The sequence below is a fragment of the Strix aluco genome, chromosome 1, assembly GCF_031877795.1.
Source record: "Strix aluco isolate bStrAlu1 chromosome 1, bStrAlu1.hap1, whole genome shotgun sequence".
NCBI lineage: Eukaryota > Metazoa > Chordata > Aves > Strigiformes > Strigidae > Strix > Strix aluco.
Window position 1 is genome coordinate 15,756,402 of NC_133931.1, and position 19,800 is coordinate 15,776,201.

Below are 19,800 nucleotides of genomic sequence, written 5' to 3' on the forward strand. Positions count from 1 at the left end.
TTTAAGAGCATGATATACCTTTACTTAAATTTGTAAAAGACCTGGATGTTTTCTTAGGGTATTCCTTCTTTTTAACATTACACCTCTTAAGGGAGAAATTATGTGAATGGGTCAACCACATGATTTCATAGGAATCTGTATATAAGTATCTTTTTCCTTCCCATTATTATGTGACCACCTCTACTTTGACAGTGTTCTCAATTACAAGAGAATTGCTACAGTAAGGAGCATTCTAGCTCAGCTATCTAAAAATCCACATATAACTTCATTCTCAAAAAATGTTTTATCTCTTTCAGCCACTTTTAAAAATCCCATTCTAGTTTTTCATTTTCATGACTTTATTTGGCTAGAAAGGATCTAACCATAATTTGATGTTTTATTTAGCATGTTGTAGCCCATCATGTCAAAAGTAAGCCTTACTTGCTTTCCACACAGATCTATCTTTGAAAATCTTATTTTAACAAAAATAGTTTATTCTAACTACATTTAATAAATGGATCATATGCTTTTTCAATGCGAAGTCGTGGTCAGAGTAGGAGTCTTTTAGTTTATTCTGGGGGAGGTCTGTGTTCTTTGTTTTAGTTGTAAAATTTAGAAACTTAACATCTTCCCCCCAAAAAGCCCCAACAAAACCTTTAAGTCCAAGGACGGAGCTTCTTTGCTACCTGCTAAAGCATTGGGGCTGCTGTGTAAGGAGTGTGCTTGAAACTGGCCACTATTTCTGGAAGTTGTGCAATAAAAGTGGGATTAAAATTTATTTTGATCTAGTAAGGGGGAAGGTTTTCAAGCAGACTTTAAAACAGTTGTTTGATCGGTTCTACTGTCTGTCCTGTCCTGAAGAGTGTAGTGGCATCTTTAGATTTGCCTTGGTTTAGAGACAGCCAGATGGTGCAGGCCTTTTCTTTGCTTGCAGTGTATTATGGGATTTCAGACTGTAGCCTGGATGGTTTAGAGGTATTAGTTTTGGGGTGCTGTATTATCATGGTGTCCTGAATGAAACACATACTGCAAGTAATATCTATTAAGATATTATGAAATAGAATGCAAGCACCAACATATGCTGGTGGAAAAAGTCTGCAAGGGTTTATATAAATGTATGTAGATTACTTTAAAAATACAGTCAGTAAGATATGGCAATATAATGAAAAGGGCCAGCAGACTGCAGAATGTAGTTTGTGCTGTAAGGGTGATAAGTTAGAAAAATATTTGTCCAGTCTTGAAAAATGTCTCTTCGTATCTTTAAAGAATATGGTTGGATATGGTTGGATTTTTTTTTTCCTCTTGAAAGGATATGAAGTGGGGTCTGAAAACATAGCACATTCTGTCCTCCAATTAATTTATGTTGCCTTCTTCTGTAATTAATTTCATATTTTCATCTGCACAAGGAGAAGCCTTGAAAAAATATTAACAAAAATGAATGCATAGGAGTGGGTTGTTTTTATCTTTGTAAATTTTGCAGCTGCAGACAAAACATAAGGATTGTGTAGTGTTGTTGCATTTGATTTCCTATAGTTGGCTGTGAGCGTTGGTTTGTCTGATAATCACACTGAAATCTGCTTCCTTAAATTTAACTGGCTGGTACAGTGTCTGTCTGTTTAAAAGGTCTGATAAGTGATAAGGTGTGTTGATCTGCTTGATGAGATTATGTTAAACATTCCTGAATAGAATTCTGTTCCATCAAGGGAATCTGTTTGAATGAAGCATTTAGTAGAAGCAGAATTTATGCTTTGGTACGATGAAACATTACAGCTCTTGGTGTAAAAAGCCTGACAAAAAATGTTCTCTACTGTCTAAGGTAACTCACTGTATATAAATGTTTGTGTATTATGTATAATATATACATACATGCATACTATGCATTTATATACCTCTAAAAAGAAAGTGTTGAAAAATTGAAGATAAATGCAATCAAAACTGACACCTATAGCTTCTCCCCCATACTCTAATACTGAAAATGTAGTTTTACGTTGTGAAAAAGACATAAATAGTTCATCTTCCATTTCATATACTCATTAAATAAGTCTCCTTTTGATTCTAAAACTAATCTAATTCTGTACAGTATTACAATTTAAATCACAATATTTCCTTGTTACTAAATGGTAAAATGTTACTGCTTAATGAAACCCAGTGTCAGAATTTTTTTTTTATGAATGAGCAAGGTAATACACACTGTAAATGACGTGTAACAGTTTGTTGATCACTTTAGCAATTAACTGCAGCTGAAGAAAGTCTGCTTACTCAAGCTAGTCACTCTCATTCTCTGAGGAATCTCTGGATTTTAATAAAGACAGTCCAGCAGTGAATAAACAAACGTCTATGCAGTTGCAAAAATGAAAATAAAATTAAATACAATTTGCTCATCTAATATCAAGCTCTCTCTTGAAATAGTACAGATTGTGTAAGTTTACTTTTTAAACATACTTTTTATTTAATCTAGTTCAGTACCAGATGGAAATGATGCGAAGCCTTCGCCACGTAAACATTGATCATCTTCACGTTGGCTGGTACCAGTCCACGTACTATGGCTCTTTTGTCACTCGTGCCCTCCTGGACTCCCAGTTCAGTTACCAGCACGCAATTGAGGAGTCTGTAGTTCTCATTTACGGTTAGTATGAGGTTTCCTTTATTATTCTTTTCCCCTCTTAATATTATTACTACTATTTTTGTATTCTGTCTTTTGCCTGTAAGAGTAGCCTGGCAGGCCTTTTCGAGTAAATACCAACCCTGTGTCTACGGCAGCCTCAGCAGCAGCTAAGTCTAGACAGGGTTTCCTTCTTTCTGTTTATTTTTCTTGCTATCAGAGCCCTGATGTGTACGTTTTGGAATGCTGGAGTAGCTGCTTCATTTTTATTCCTTCATCTCCCCTCCCTCGTCGAAGGGGCTGGTGGAACATGACCAGATGTCTAACAAACCCTGCTTGCTAGCGTGTCTGGCTCTGTACGTGACTGACCAATCATCGCACGAATTGCCAAGTTTTTTTTATACCTCTGACAGAAGCATACAAAACCTGGACTGTTTCTTAGCACAAAGATTTTTTTCTTTTCTGCCTATTTAATGGTGTTTCCTCAAGCTCTCCAGACCAGATGTTCTGTGCTGTATCAGAACCGTAGGCAATTTAACAGCTTTATAGCCTCCCCCTCCCCAAACACTCACAGTTTGCCATATCTGGCAGACTTGCATATAGTTTCCAGCTGAGAAGTAAATGTAACGTCCTGAGTATCTGTCAGAAAAAATACTAATGAATACGATCAATCTTATGAGCTGCCCCAAAATTGTTTCAGTATGTTAACAATTGGATTACAGTAAAGAACAAGTTGTTAAAGTATACTTATATTGGCTGGAAACATTGCATCATCAGACCTTGATGAATTTTCCACTTGTTTCAGTCTATTTTGGTTTTCATTTTATCACCGATTGCTAAAAGTTTTACTGTGTTAAGTTTCAGACAACATGAATGTTAACACAGCTTTTATTCTCATGTTGGCATGCTTCAGCTGTTATCATGCTGCAAGTGTTAAGCTTCTTTGTCCTAGGAATGTAACAGTTTGTTTAGAAAATTTCCCCCTAAATTCAGTAGAGTATGTCAAGGCAAAACTGATCTTTTTATATACCAGTTACATTGTTATGCACAAAGCAGCAGGGCAACTTGATCTGAATTAGCTTATTGCTACTCTAAAATTACAAATTTTTTTGTATGAAATGTAGTTTAATGAATATTTTGATTTACTGCATAATGACTGGAGGGAAAAATCTTTATTTAAATGAGGTAGCTCTTACATAAGTTATGTGAATGGTTCATATGAAAGAAAAGAAAATGTGAACTAGACCTTTAATGGGGAAATAAAGATGTGAGTAGAATGGGTCTATATCCCCCCATGTTTTCCAAGTTAAGTTTATTAATTAGCTTCACTGTATATAGTTGGATGTATTTTACATTTGAATACAATAGGTTTACTTCCACTATAGTCTTTTCTGTGTTGGTTGTCTTAATTTTTTTTTAATAGGGCTAATTAGTTATTTTTCTCCTGTTTCATTCAGATATTAAAAAAAGAGGCAATCTGGGGGTAGTAATAATGTGCTTCCTTTAATTATAGATCCCATTAAGACTGCCCAAGGGTCTTTGTCACTAAAGGCATATAGGCTGACTCCCAAACTGATGGAAGTTTGCAAAGAAAAAGACTTCTCTCCAGAAGCGTAAGTAACTTAAAAGAATGTTTTGTCATAGGTTTTGCTGAATTACTTAGGAGACAGAAGGGTACATGGGATGATGAAATACTGTATTTTAAAATCTCATGTAATAGCGCGCGCTGGGGAAATGATATATATGGCTAGCGATAGACATGCACTGATAGAGCGGGCTGAGAAGGCATGAAAGTCTGTCTTTGGGCATCTAAATAAGGACTGAAGTGGTGGAACTTGAACTGATTTTTGGAGATGGTCAGTGGGCTGGCTGTAAGGACCAAGGTGAAGATAGCTGTATCTGGGAACAAAGTCAAAAATATAAAAAAAGAAGTGGAAAAAGGGAAATAGCTGGTCTGTCTTTAAGCTTTTTTTTTCCAGAAGGAAAATTGAACAGGTATTCTGGAATAGCTGTTCTTCTGTATTTATTCCAAATTAACTCCCCCATGTGGACACAATCTTCTGGAGTAAAGTTGGATAATTACTCTGTTTCAGAAGATTAGCCTCTTGTGATAGATGTAGGCCTTGGCCGTCATCTTTTTCCTCAAACAGTTTGGTGTTCAACGGCAAAAGCACAAGCACTTGTTAAACTTTCTTCGTTGAGGAAAAACAGAATCATTTCATTTCTTGGTGTCTAAACATAACATTTGCATGATGAACAAACAAGTCTGTGCTTAGTCAAAAAAAAAAAAAAAGGCGGGGAGAGAAGGCAAAAGTTTTTATTCCAAAATCCAGTATGCATACAAGGAAGTTAAGGATATATTTCCTTAGAAACGTATAGATAATGTCTTTATTTCCAGATTTTATGAAAGGTATTACTGTTTATTATAAAGCAGTAGAAATAGTTTTTATGTGCTTATTGTAAAAGAAATATACACTGGAAATTTATATTTAATATCCCCCATGAAATTTAATTATTTCAAAACACACCCTATTTTGTCAATCTAATTTTTGGTCAGTAAAAATTATAATTATTCAGCTGTTGGTGAAATTATTTTTCATTGTAGCATTTATGATTTTAAAGGTATTTCAATGTCATGTGGTGACTAGCTGGTCACTTCTATTTAAGAAACCCTGATGGCAGGGAAATCAGTAGAATATTTTGGAAGGGGCAGAGTTAATCCTGTCAGTACAGTCTTTTGCTGGAGGCTTTTTCATGTAAGTAATGTATTAGCAAGCAAACGGCTGCTTGACTTCGGAGAGTTTTTCTTAGAACAGCTTTTTCTAGTCTTTGTAAATGTGAGGTTTTGCCATGCAAACGCTCTCTTACCAAAACTTGATTTTTGTTTGATTGTGGAACTATAAAAATCAAGATATTTTACAAAATTGTCAATTGCTGGAGCAACAAAAAGAACAAGAGAGTTACTGGTTATATGAATAAATATTTTAAAACTTTTTTCACAGCTTGAAAAAAGCAAGTATTGCTTATGAAAACATGTTTGAAGAAGTGCCCATTGTAATTAAGAATTCATACCTGATCAATGTGATGTTGTGGGAACTGGAAAAGAAATCTGCAGTAGCCGATAGACATGAATTGCTCAGTCTGGCTAGCAGGTAAGTACTTGTTACAATAATGGATGTATTTTTATTCGCTTTCCCAAACCACAGTTTAACACCTTGGGTGAAATCCCAGCCTCATTACAGTCTGTGGAAGCTTTGCCTTGACTTCTAACAGGGTTAAGACTTTACCCTTCATGTTCTTTTGCTGAAGGAAAAACTGTGTGGTGAAACAAAGCATTAGATTCAAGGATTAAATTCAGTCTGTAATCCGCATATACCTGTACTGCATGAAGTGTACAATCTTTTCAGTAGTGTATATTTTTTAGGAAAGTACTGGCATTCAGAAAATTCAGGCAAATAGATCTGGAAGTGAAAACTGGTTTTGTTAAATATTCCTTAAGTAATTCTATAAATTATTTTAATAAAAAATAAATCACATTGGTTCTACTTTGGTAGCAGGATTCATTTGAAAATAAAGTAAAAGAATAAAGGGTCTATCTGAGAAACTGGCAAAAATGCTCAGACTGATTGTCATGACAGCCAGCATTCATGATGTCAGAAATTGTTTAAGAGTTTCTAGAATGATCTTCTCATATCTAAGAATAACTTCTTGTTCTTGTAGCGCTTTGCCCTGACAATACGTTTATGATAACAAAGAAGGCATGACCTCTAGCAGCATGATCAGAAATTTGGTGGTGCTTAAATCTTGCCCAGCACAGTACATATGTTAATTAGATTATTATTGAGCTGATCAAAATAACCAGATACACCAAATGATGCAGTATCTTGTTGCGTGTTTAAACTGGGATGTATTCACTAATAGGTTTCTGGGGTGTAACACTTTCTTTCTACATCAAGGTATTGTCTGACAAGATTCTGATCCCTTCTGACAACCAAGTTAGCTGAATGCTAGTGGCCTCTTTTTTCCTTTTTTTTTTTTTCCTTCCACACATACCCCCATCATATAAGGCTGTTAATGGATCCATATTGCTGGTGGTCCACATATTGCCCAAGTTAGCAGAAATTTTCCACTCTATTTTCTTTACTTGAATTTATGTGGATGTATTGAGGGATCTAATAGCTTTTAGAGAAATTGGTCAAGAGAGAACAGTATAGGGTTGAACTCTGCCAGGAAATTTATAAATGTTGCAAGAGATACTTAGTCATTAATTTTGTCTAGTAAAGTTGTGACTTTGCACCTTGGAATTAACAAAGTGAAAAATTTTTGACAGGATGTCGAGTCTGCTTGACTTTGCAGGCTTTCTGACAGGCTCTTTCCTTGGTCAAAGATCACAAAGCTTTTACCATCTGCGAAGGGGATGGGCACTGGATGTAGGAGATGACAGTGATTGCTCACGAGCTCTACTACTTTACTGTGAAAAGGAGGACCATCACATTTCTTGGTGACCTGACAGCATTGCTCTTGATTGTTTCTATGGGTTTGCTCCTGTAAAAATGGTTGGGATTACCCAGCACCCTGAGTCCTAGCATGGGCTACCGCTAGTCACATGACACAATTTTGGAAATGGAAATTAATTTAAACGGATCACAAACCACAGTTGAAGTTTTTAATCAGTTTTACATCTTACGTGGTATCTGTTCTGTACCACTGCCCTGACTCAAGATAAAAGATAAGAACCATACAAATTAATTTCCTTTCTGGAATGACAGTGTTAATAGCATGGTGCAAGACAGGCTTTTGTGTCGGTCCTCATATCAGTAAACAGGATGAAAAGTGAACAAATGAAACATGAGCCCAAAAGAAAAAGGAAACTTCACCATTTCTGTTTAGGAATCCTTCTCAAAAGGAAAAAAATGGATAACTTTTTTCTTAGTGAATCAAAGTTTCTTTTCTGTGTGTGTTTTCTTGGAGCAGTGCAGCAGTGTTCTTGATGATGACACAGGTGGAACTGGATTCTTGATAAACATGGTTAAAAGTGCCTTTTCAATTAAGTGTGTTTCTTTGAACTTACCCAGTGACTGTCCTGTATACTGGCAGCAATTTCTTGAGCTTATTGAAGTCTAAAATTTCCCAATAATGGGGAATTAATTCAACAGATTCATCAGTTTTCAGAGGTATTTCTGAATTACGTCTCCTGAACTGACTTTCCTGGTGGCATTCTGTCTCACCTGGTGTGTTTGAGAAACTTAAGGTGCTCTAGTTTGGTTTGAAGGGGATAAAGTTTTGTAAATAACCCCAGTGGGTTTATTTGGAGGTTTTTTTATGTGTCTTTTTTTTTTTTTTAAACATTTTATATAGCTGGTTTTAGTTACCAGGCAGGTTACATGAAGTGATATCTTACATTGGTATAACTCGTCAGCTGGCAAATGAAAACATTTTAATGTTTATATATTCAAGGTAGGATGAGTTATACTGCATGCTGAAATATTTAACTAGTTTTTACTTGAATTCAGCAACGAAGATTTCTCTGTCAGAGAATATATTGCTTGAAGCAGGGGAGCTCAAACCCCCACTATTCTAGAGTTTTATTTTCACTTTGCATTTCCTTATTTTTGTCTGTGAATATTTGTGGCTAAAACATCTCAGATACAAACTTTTAATTTTGGTGCATATCCTCCTTACTTAACTTTGCTGTTGTAGAATTAGTTGGCAGTAACTTTAAGGCTACTTTTTGGGGGGGGGGGGGGGGGGGGGTTGGTTGGGCTTTCTGGGGTTTCTTTGAGTGCTTTGGGAGCATCCCTGAACCTTTTTTAATCTTCTGAAGCAATGGTTTTGGCAATGAATTTATTTACCCATAGTTCTCTGGAGAGTTTGTTTCATCAAGATTCTCACATGTTCAGCCACCCACCTTGTCTGAGTTTGAAACTGTACCTATTTGAGGTACTTTGTCTGCACCTTAATGTCTGTCTTCTTTTGAAATACATTTGTGATAATTGTATAGAGTAGTTTACTTTTTTGGGCATAAATTTGTGTTTCTCTGTGAAATCTGAATTGACTGGAATATTCTAGGGAAGGAAGTTGAAGGCAGAATAGCATAAGGCTACAAGTAATAGCAAGTAAAGGCCTTTTGCTCAAACTCCTCCTGCTACCCTTAAGGACCAAAATGTCTTGAAGACCTTGGAGTACTGCCAGTCTTTTGATAGAGACTCAAGAATTAAAACCCTGTCAGATAATGTTCCAGATCTTCAGAGAAATAATTACAACCAACTTTCCCATTCTCATCCATCTCTTCCCTATTCTATTGATGATCTAGTTTAAATTAAAAAAAGCTTTTTTGTGGTCTAGCTTCATAATAGGGTTGTTCTATAATATCTCAATTTGTCTCAAGCAATTTTTCTAATAGTGTGCGTCAGTAGAAGCAAACATGTGCTGAACATTTACTGCAGTAACATCTACTTGGCAGATATATTTTTCAAACATCAGATGCAGTATTTTTGCAAAAGTGACATAAGGAAGGGTTACTTTGGCTTTTGAAAACAATATTAACCTTTATACATTGTACTGCTTATTCAAAAATCTCAATGTGCTTAACGGATTATTAAGATAATTATGAAAATCTCTAATTTGCAGATGGGGGAAGCTGACAGAGAGAGGGTAAATGTGTTGCCCAAAGGCACACATCAAAGTCGGAATAGAAAAGGGAATGGAGCTCAAGACTCCTGACTTACATATCTCATTCAAACAAAATCCTCTTAAAAAGAGCACAGGTTGAACTCAGGCTGAAATGCTGAGACGTAAACAAGTTCTACTAAGCGGTGGGAATGTTCCTTAGAAATATTTAATCAAAAAGATGTGCTTTACCCAGCAGTACCTCTCTAATCCACCCAAAGCTGTTCCCACCAGGAGGAGAAACACTGCACAGAGTGGCACCTTTCCTGAAAAACAGTGACTCTGAGAGGGGCCTCAGTAGAGCTGATGGAAAGTGGAAAAACGAGCAGCAGATACAGCATTTTTTTATGCTTCCTCTTACTGCTCCCTGTTCTCATCTTCCTTAGCAAGGGTACAAGCAAAATAAAATGAAATAAATAAGGGCATCCATTTGTGGTGATTGTAGGCAAGTTAGGGGACCATCTTTTTTGGACACCTCCAGCTTCAGAATTGTTATACCCCAAAATGAGGTGTCTAGGTACAGCACAGGAATTCAGATCTTGGAGGCTGGGTGCCTCTGCTCTGTCACGGGCCAGGTAGGTAGGTGGACTTCTCCAAAAGTGCAAGCTGAGGCCCATGAGCTGTGTGTAGACAGAACTAATGAGCAGGACATGGGAAACTGAGAACGATATGTGAAGTGCTGCCTCTCTTTGAAGCTTTGGTGTCTGACTTGAGACTGCGTTCTGGGTGTTTCAGACCTTTAGTGAGTGTGTGTCTGGAATCCTTTCCTGATTAAAGATGCTGAAGTAAATGTGGACTTCATGTGTAGTTCCCCATTATGAATCCTACAGAAACGAAGACAGTTTGAGGTTCCAGCCCCAGCTGCTGCATCATTCTTCCCCACTACCCCCATTTCCTCTCTACACCCCTCTCACCCTCAAAGATTTTTATTCCCTCATCTGTTTCAGAATATGGCTGTACAAATAGCTTTGTGGAATAGTCTGGTGGAAAAAGTCAGGCTCCCACTCTTCCCTTCCAGCCTTTTGCTCAGCCTCCCTAAAAAAAAAAATCCCAACAGAGGGTGTTTTTGCATTTACAGTAGACTATTTCACTGAAAGCATTTGAAGTGTGCCCACGCAAACAGCTGAATCCATACAGCTGAGAGTGCTGTAATCCTTGGGCAAAGAGGGAGAGAGAGGCAGAAAGATGCTGATGCTGGAACCTCTTAAACTGGCTTTGCTGGCAGCAGAAAACTGCACCTTTGCTCTCCTTAAAATATCTCCTCAAAGGGAGCCTCTGGTGGTACAAGCATTACCTCAGGAAGAGGGGGACTTGCATTCAGGTCTCTTAGCCAGATCTGTATCCTAACAGGGTGCCCTCGTGTAGTGAGTGATCTGTAAGTTTAGTTGATGTATAGTTGTTTCTTTCTCCTTTTGTGGGTGCCAATGAGCCAAATGCAAGGCTCACCAGCAGGAAGAACAAGACAGAAAGGATCATGACTGTTTTCTGCAGATTAGGCTACTCTGTTCATGGGTTTCTACTTCTCACCCTCAGAATCATTTGACCTTTGATAATTGATAAACAAGGAATCAGAACCATGTGTCAAGGACTTGAGTTTATATCTGCCCCTTTGTGTGTAGGATTATACCCCCAAAAAATTCACATCATGAGAAAGTGCTTTGCAGGCTATACTTTCTAGTCTGGTTTTTTTCCACAGTTTGTACATGTTTGTCCTTTTTTGGCATTTTTGGTTGTCATCCAAGCTACAGGTGAGTGATCCTAATAACAATTCTGGTGAAGAAGTGCTCTCATTAGATTATTTCCTCATTACATGTGTAAGAATCCACACGTCAGATATTTTTTTCACTGTCCTAACTGCAGGAGAGGCTCCATTCTGTTTTTTCCCCCTTTATTATCTATATTTCTCCCCTAAAAAAATCCCACAGTCCACATGTGTGGACTTTCTGATGCTCAGTATGATGGCAGTTCTGCAGCTGATATTTTTCTCCCACAAAGATTCATTGATAGCTGAGGTGTGGTCTGGTGCTATCTGAAGGTGGAGCGATGTATTTCAGTTCACTTCAAGAGTGTGCTCAGATCATCACCACTGGGTGATCTCAGACCTGACTCATTTCACATGAAGCTAAACTGAAAATAGGCTTTAGGAGCACCTACTGTGCTTCAGCTGCTAATGATCACTGGACTATGTCAGAACTAGCGATAAGAAACCCCCTGAAACACAGGTAGTGTGGACACTGGTTTGTCAGCACCAGCTGTTTTGCTTTATAGATCTGTTGCTGTTGGTCTACACTACTTGCTAATCTAAATGTAAACTCGATTTAATTGACTCTGTTGCTGAATCAGCTGACTGAAACACTTCATTGAAAATGCTATTTCTTTATTACTGATGCCATCAGAAGAACAACAAATGCAGGTGCTGAGCTCCACATTGTCTACATTTGACTATCACAGAGCCTTGTAGGAAAGTGAATCTTAATGGGGATGTGAGCAGCATCTACTGGCACCCCCTTTAAAAAATTTTTTTATTTTTAATTTTTTTAGTTGCATTGATGTGCAGGGGGCATTTAGGTACCTAGCAGTGTGATCTTTGAGATCTGCTGTAGGGGAGTGCCCAAGGTGAGGAGGTACCTGAGAGAGACTTTGGGCAGAGTAAGTGTATGATGAGTCTTATGGGCTGGAGCAATGTGGTTTGATTTCCTGAATCTCACCAGAATAAACTTCAGCTGAATAAAACTTGCTTAAACATTGTATATATACATTTTTACAAATTACTTCCTATTGGTCTTTCTATTTTTTTAAGAGATGGAGCAAAAAGGAGTATCAGCCACATGAGAACTGAGGAAAAAGCTAGTCCTGTATTTGCAGCATACTTATCACTTCATGTCTCAGTTCACATCTGTTTAAGTTATCTGTTTTTTAGCTTTTTGTTTCCCTGGCAATGAGAGCAAACACTATATTACTGCAACTTCTAACAATAACTCTCTGTTTTTCTATTCTGCTGTACTACACTGGTCCCAAAGAGATTCACGTAAAATCATTCTTTATAATGAGCTATATTTCATATGGACACTATCTGTAAAATAATTATGTATTCCTGATGTCCATATACCCTACAAGGCTATTAGTGTGTACCTACATAGGCATTTCTGATAATATCCAGTTGTAACACTAATTCTGTATAATATAAACTCTATAAAAACCTGAAAATATGCACACCCCTAGCCATGGCAATATTCCACAGTTCCAAATATCATGTGCTTGAAATGTTCAACCAAAAAAACCCCAAGAAGTTTAAAAATAATTATTATAGTGGCGCCTTTCTTGCTTCTGTGTAGCTGAAGACCTCCTCACCATCTGCTCATGTGTGCAACTGAGATTTAAAACTCTGGCTTGTAAATAAATTGTGTTCTGAAGTTACTGATACAACCTTTTGTTCAGTGAGCAGGCAGTTCAGCTAGTGAAATAACTGTCCTAGTACTCAGAGGTAAGGGTGTCTTTAGCTGCATTCTCAGCAGGTATACTCTAGTGCCTTAGTACATTATCAGCTTCTGTCTCCAGCTATGAGTTCTATGGATTTGGGGAATAATTTACACTTAGAAAGGGATGTGCGTAGTATTACGTTGTGGTTCCCTTTTCACTTTATGCCTGTCTCTTCCAGTTAGTTTCCCCAGTCCATAGGCTGTAGGATGGTGGGAATGCAGTGTAAAAAGCAGAAAGAATCTCAGATAATGTGGAGAAGCAAACATTTTATTTGAAAGAAACTTTCATGAGCAGTAGTGAATTTCAGTTGAGGAGAAGGATGGAGTTTAGCTTTTTAGAGTCATTTGTCTTCAGCCAAGGACTGGGTAAGACTTAGATCAGAGCTAACAAACTAGGTTCTGATCAGAGGGATCAATAGAGAGCAGTAAGTATCCTTCTTTTACTGCACTACCCTGTAAACACAATTTAGGATGAATACTGTCTCCATGGGCACCAACCTAAAAACTTCCAAAACTTTAACTTGGAAGCTATACCTTAAGTTGAGCATTCCTGCAAAATAGTGAATCTACTTCTAAAAATGGTTACAATAAAAGTTGTTTAACAGACTGCATTTGTCTGGCCAAGGCAATAGATCGCATAACTGGAACTGGACCCACCCAGCCTAGCAGCTTCCATGTTGCCTATGGTATGGAATGTGGAGCTGGCTGGACTGGATGCAACACTCCCTCTCAACAGCTAAGATCAAGTGATGTCTGCTGAACTTCCAGGCGTGGTTTGATAGACTAGTTAATGAGACGGAGTTCTGAAGAGTATTTTAACTACCCCTGCAGAGGGATAGTTAAATATTTGTGAAAAATCTAGCAGAAACTTGAAACCAAACTCTTTGAACACATCTCCTGGAACATTGTTCAGGGTTACATGTCAGAAAAGCATCATACTTTTTCTGTGAAACGTTCGACCTGCATCTGTAATATCAGTAAATTCACACAAGGCATTGTTTTTTCATAACTGTGAGGTTCCCTGCAAAGACCAAAACACTTAAATACGGTATTTGCAATGTGGCAAAGATGCTAGTTAAGAAGATGCCATGTAAAGTATCATCAAATAAATATATGAACAAAGATAACCAGGAACTTAAAAATTTGCACACTGTGCCATTAGTGTAGAAATGCTGGTCAAATGACTTGAAATGAATTTTAAATTTTAAATACTTTTTTAATAAATTCAATCTTTCATGAATGTTTCTTGTATTTCAGTAATCATCTAGGAAAGAGTCTGCAGCTGCTGATGGACAGAGTGGATGAGATGAGCCAAGACATTGTTAAATACAATACCTACCTGAGGAATGTAAGCAAACAGCAGCAGCAGAAACACCAGGTTAGTAGCATGGAAAACCTGACTGAGAGGATTTTTTTCCACAAAATATGGTTTGTGTGGTGTTAACTAAGACAGATGAATTTGGTTCTAGTCGAGATAAAATTCTTACAGAAACATACCCACTAAGTAGATTTATAAAATATGCTAGTCAATGGGGAATTATCAAATAGATTCACTTCTGCTGACATGTAGTGTGGATTGGTCTTTCTTTGCTATTTTACATGTTTGTTAGTGATTTATGATAAGCCAAAATAATCGATAAATATGCTGTGGACACAGGAATTAGAGGTTTAGTAAATGAAATGAAATAGCTGAAACTACAAGTGGATTGTTCCAAAACAAACCATGTTTTAATACCATCACATGTAGTCATGCACCTAGAAATAAACATAGTCCATATTTAAGAGAATGGACTGTTCTCTGTTTGGAAATGACATTTTAGTCATGTTTTGTATCAGTAGATAGTGATATTGATCAGGTGGTGCTGACTTTTAATTCCTGATGCCAAAGAGCCTCTTTAAAATCCCAAATAGTGTGAGTAGAGAATACTGAGAGTGTGGAGACCGGCTCTAGGTGGCCCTGCTTGAGCAGAAGGGGTTGGACAAGGTGACCTTCAGAGGTCTCTTCCAACACGAACAGTTCTGTGATTTGGAGACGATATTACTTCATTTGCTGTTGCTGCATTTGATAAAGCAATACTGTGTCTAATTATAGAAGAATGCTGGTAAATTGGAAAAAAGCACTATGAGAATGATTTAAAAGCCTGGAAAGCAGCTCTTAGTGAATGTAATTCACTTCATGTGATAAATTAAGTTAATGAGTGACTTGCTTACTCAAGAAGTACCTGCATGAAAAATAAATTTGAACTCTTTAATCTAGCAGACAGATATGACAAGATTCAATATCGGCCAACTGAAAATGGGCCAGGCCACTTTAAAGATAAAATATTGCAGGTATTGCTACACAAAGTAGCTAATTATTAAAAAGAGCACCTGTGGTTCATGTGAAATGCTTCATCACTGACTATTAAAATCAAAATTGGCTTTTTTCACGTAAGTAAAGTGTATCTTGAACCGGGAATACTTTAGGGAAGCAGTACATGATCAGTGATCTCTCCTGTCTTTGTAATTCCTGAGGACATAAAAACTTCGTGCATGTTATCTTTAGAAAATTTTTCCTTTTCTGCCTGATTTGAATAGAAAGATGGCATCCACTTCAAAGGCTTTTGTTAATAACAAGGGCATTTATTTATTTTGAAAAGCCGAGCAAAGTAGGTTCCATGGTGTCTCACTTCATTTCTTTACTAACTATAGCTGCTTTAGTAGTGGCTCATTGCAGCATAGTTAGTGGTCTTAACTTCATTTTTAAAATGGAGCAATTGTGATTAAGAGCAAGCCGTTTCAATAGAGAATAATAGGCAGACTGCTGAGAAGTGAATGGGGTAATGCAAAGAAAGAAGAAACTACATGCAATTCACATACAAATATGGGCATTTAAGATTTTATTTTTAACATTGTCCAAAAACATGTATTTGTCACTACTGGGGAAAAAAAATACTTAATTTGAGTATGCCACCAAGTATGAACTGTTTTCAGACTCTTATGCACAGATACATTTAAGTAAGGGAGAGAAAACACCCTGTACTCTTTGGCCTGTTTATTTTAAAAATTTTTGTGTGTTGAATATGAGGGCTTCGATAGACAAACCTTACAACTAATTCCTGGCTGTGACACAGAGTATGAAATCTCACATAGATATTTTTGAATGTATGTACTTCTGCAAGAACAAATGTTTATCCAATAACTAAAGAAGTGGTCTACCTTAGTTTTTAGAAAGTTTGAGTAATTTACATGGCAAAGGGATGCACTGAAATCTCTTTTGGTTTTGTTTGGTTTTTTATTTTACAGCAGAATAGTTTCTACAAACTGCTACTCTAGTATATCCTCTGGTAACCCACAAAGAAATGACATCAAAGTGGCAGAATATCTAAATAACTGGAATGGAGAAATAAACCATTATGGTTTGTTTCAGCACCTCTTTGTTCTCAGTTTAGAGTTAATATCTTTTGGCTTAAAATACCTTGTTTAATCAAGTTCTCTTCCCCTTTCCTATTAATACTGTTTTGACCTTTAACTTGCGGAAAATGGAATATTTCTGGTTTGTATAACTATCTGAAGTAATGGCTTCTCATACCTACATATTCCAACTTTGTTTTCTGTTTTTGCGTGGGGAAATGGAGGCCTTTATCTACCATGCTGTATTCTTTCTATCAGATACACTATTTATCTGTATGAAAAAATTTTAAAAATTAACCCCACCACCTCAGTACCACATAATTTTCCAGTGCCTCACCTATTTAAGGTGCTAACCGGGGCGGGGGGGGGAGGAGGAACGCTTGTTACCAGTGACTTGAAATAAAATGTGAATTGCATATGCATTATTTGAAATAAGCCGAATTGCATTTTAAAAGTATATTTTTAAAAAGTGCTGGTGGTTAGGTAAAGAGTATCTGAAAAGAAGAACTTTTTGCTGCTTTGGAAGTCCTGCTGCATTCTGTTTGTATTGCTTTATTTTCAGTACCAGCAGAGACGTCAGCAAGAAAATATACAACGTCAAAGCCGAGGAGAAGCCCCTCTTCCTGAGGAGGATATCAATAAACTTTTTAAACCACCACAGCCTCCTCCAAGAATGGAGTCACTCCTTATTGCAGGTAACGTGCTAGCAGCCTCCTTAACTCATTGTTTCATATACGAATGTTAGCCGGGGAAAAAGTGCAGTTGTTACCTTAAAAAACATCTTAATTTTTCATTACCTTTGCCATTATGGTGTGATATTTTGGCATTGGTAGTATTCCAAATACTATCCTTCATTTGGTCAAAGGCGGTGGTTTCAACCTGTGATCTACAGTGTCTGAAGTATTAAAAAAAAAAAAACCCCACACTAAAAAAAACAACCTTATTACTAGTAGGCAGTCCATGCCTCTGTTAGAAAGTAAGCTTCTACACATAGAAGAATTTTAAACTACCTAGGTAAGTAACAGAGGCATATTACCCACACAGATATGAACATATGTAGCTTTTTGAAATCAAGCCACTATGTTTAACCAGAATGGCTTCATAAAGCTTCAAACTTGATCTATGGAGACTTTCTCCCATGGTACCTAGCTCCTGCTTCACCATCTGTGCCTCCTGGGTTGATGGGAAGGGGCAGGAGCAGCAGCCAGAGCCTCTTCCTGGCTCCATTCTGAGAGGGTGAAATGGGATTTTGAAGGAGAGCTGGAGAAGTGCCCCACAGAGCAGGTTTTCAGCACAAATGTGTGTAGTGACTACTGCAGTCAGTAAGCTGTTCCCTGCACTCATACCCCAGCTCTTCCCTCAACTCCAGAAGTTAGGGGGCTGTACAGAGAAGAGGCCAGGAATAAGCTGTTTGGGCTGGAACTACTGATTCTGAGAAGAGCAGTTGTCTGCAGCCCTGAGTTACTGATAACATCACTAGGTGTTGAACTGTTGTGGCAGCTGAGAAGACTTTACTTTTAATTTCACATAGAATTGGGATAATTTCTTTGATTTCTACAGCCAGAGTTTTAGGGAAACTATCCCCATCTTTCTGTACCCCAAGGTGAATGAAAATGTAAATGGGAACAAAACATAGGTATAGGTCCCAGCTCCCCAGTTTTTTCATTTTACTGGTATGCTGCAGTACGTAGCTGCAGTTTGGTGTCTGGGACCTCACAATGGCAACAACAGAGCAGAAAACCTGGATGCTCTGATAAGCAATCTAAATTTGGAAAATGTAATGAGAAAGTAAATTGTTTAACTATAGCAAGCTTTTTGGATCAGTCAGCTATCACCTTATTTTGTACGGAGAGAAAATTAAGCCGAATTCCTGGTAATTTACTGTACAGAAAAGAATGCTTTAACAACAAAAAAGTAAGTCTGAACCACCACTCAAATTTTGGAGTGACCAAGAGATTATTATTTTAATATTAATACTGTTTATCATTGGTCATAAGTGCTGCTTTTAGAAGAAATAATGTTCTTGATTTATTATTCCTTCCAGACTCTTCAAAAAAACTATTGTTTTGATAGTTTTTACCAGTTAATGAATCCTAGCAGCATTAAAGTATTTAAACATTCAGCTTTAGCATAGCTTAAAAATGCAACAGAAGTGTGTATGTGTGTACACATGTGTTTTATGAAGTGATAGCTTAGGATGAATCATCTCTTAGAAGAGGAGGAATTGCAAACTATTATACTTAAAAGAAAAAACAGTTTTCAGCCAAAGCACTCTCTTCATTTGTTCTTTTACCATAGTCAGGGGAAGAATTGAAAGCATCCACTTCAACTTGGATGAGGTAAAGTTTGTGGATAAAGAATAAAACTTAGCTCTTTTGTCTCTGAGGCATTTAAAAACTTTTCAAACAGAGCATTAAATTGAGAGTTTATTGGCCTTCTAAACAGTCTTAATTTTGATTAAACTGGCTTCATGTTTTGCTATTCCTAGTTAACAAGGGAAATAACTTGTAGCAGTACGTGTATTAAAATGTTTTGATGGGCATGTTTGATTTGTAAAGCACTGACAAGTCTTCATACCCTGATGATTTTTGAAATAGCTAATAAAGTGAAATACTAGGTGGAAAAAAAGTCTAGCAAAGTGTCAAACAGGAGTACCACAATTTTCAATCTGCTACTGAAAAATATTTTTTACACATATTTTAATAGGGACAGCAGATGCATAAGGACAGAACTGAAATTCAGTCTTGTAGTATTTTTAGAGCAACTAAATTGAACAATTAATGTCATTAAGCTTCCAATACAGCAGCAAGAATTGTTTATTCTTTTTATTGCCATAGGTCTTTTCAGAAATTGTACATAATAGAATTGTAGGAGAATTAAGGTTTTTTTGAACATACCAGTTTATCTATTCTGCTAATTTAGTTTCTTCTTCCCAAACCTATTTGGGAGTACTGAAAATGTAAAATCCCTAAGTACAGAGTAGTTGAGCTGTTTTGGTTGCTTCTCTGTATAAATCCTGAATGATTCATGCACATTTAGCTTTTTAAAAACAATGTTCTAGGATGTCTTTCTGAATTGCCAAACTGACAAGGGTTTATTCTTCTTTTCTATTGACAGGTCAAATTAATACCTACTGCCAGAATATTAAGGAGTTCAACGCACAGAACCTGGGCAAGCTTTTCATGGCTCAGGCTCTCCAAGATTACAACAACTGAACAAATTTTGCTGTAGCCCTCAACAGGAAAAGTTATTTACAGTTTTATACTGTTCATGATCCTCTTGAAAATTTAGTGTACTGGGAAAAGAGTCTTGTAAAACAGTCACCTTGGTTTGTGTAGAATTCTCCTGTAAGAAAAATAAAGGCAAATTTTAATGATATTTTAGTATTTCCTTATTTGTTGGCCCTATTGGACTGGAATTTTTTGTGGTCACTCAGGTTTTCTAAATGTTTGGCAGTTATTCGTGTTTAGTCATAGCAAATAATACAGGTTTTATTTAACTTGGAATCTGAAATTAAAAAAAATTATTACAAATGTTCAGTATAGCTGGCTTCACAGAAGAAATTTAAGATTTCCCAGTTCTGGTTGAGAATTTACAACCATAATGTGCTATTCACTTGGAACAGTTGCTCATTTTAATCTGTTTAGACAGCATGGTGTGATGGACCTTCCATATCAC

General features: G+C 36.9%; 1 protein-coding gene across 2 annotated transcripts in view; it reads left to right on the forward strand.

The window, feature by feature from the left end:
* EIF3H (eukaryotic translation initiation factor 3 subunit H) overlaps positions 1-19,500 on the forward strand; it is an 86,327-nt gene extending 66,827 nt beyond the window's left edge. For both annotated transcript variants that reach the window (XM_074808085.1, XM_074808164.1), the window contains 6 exons: positions 2,438-2,605; positions 4,095-4,194; positions 5,584-5,733; positions 13,987-14,107; positions 16,685-16,817; positions 19,240-19,500. In XM_074808085.1, the coding sequence (XP_074664186.1) occupies positions 2,438-2,605; positions 4,095-4,194; positions 5,584-5,733; positions 13,987-14,107; positions 16,685-16,817; positions 19,240-19,337 (770 nt within the window). In that variant the 3' untranslated portion in view covers positions 19,338-19,500. The remainder of the gene's footprint in view (positions 1-2,437; positions 2,606-4,094; positions 4,195-5,583; positions 5,734-13,986; positions 14,108-16,684; positions 16,818-19,239) is intronic.
* Positions 19,501-19,800: the final 300 nt, after the last annotated feature.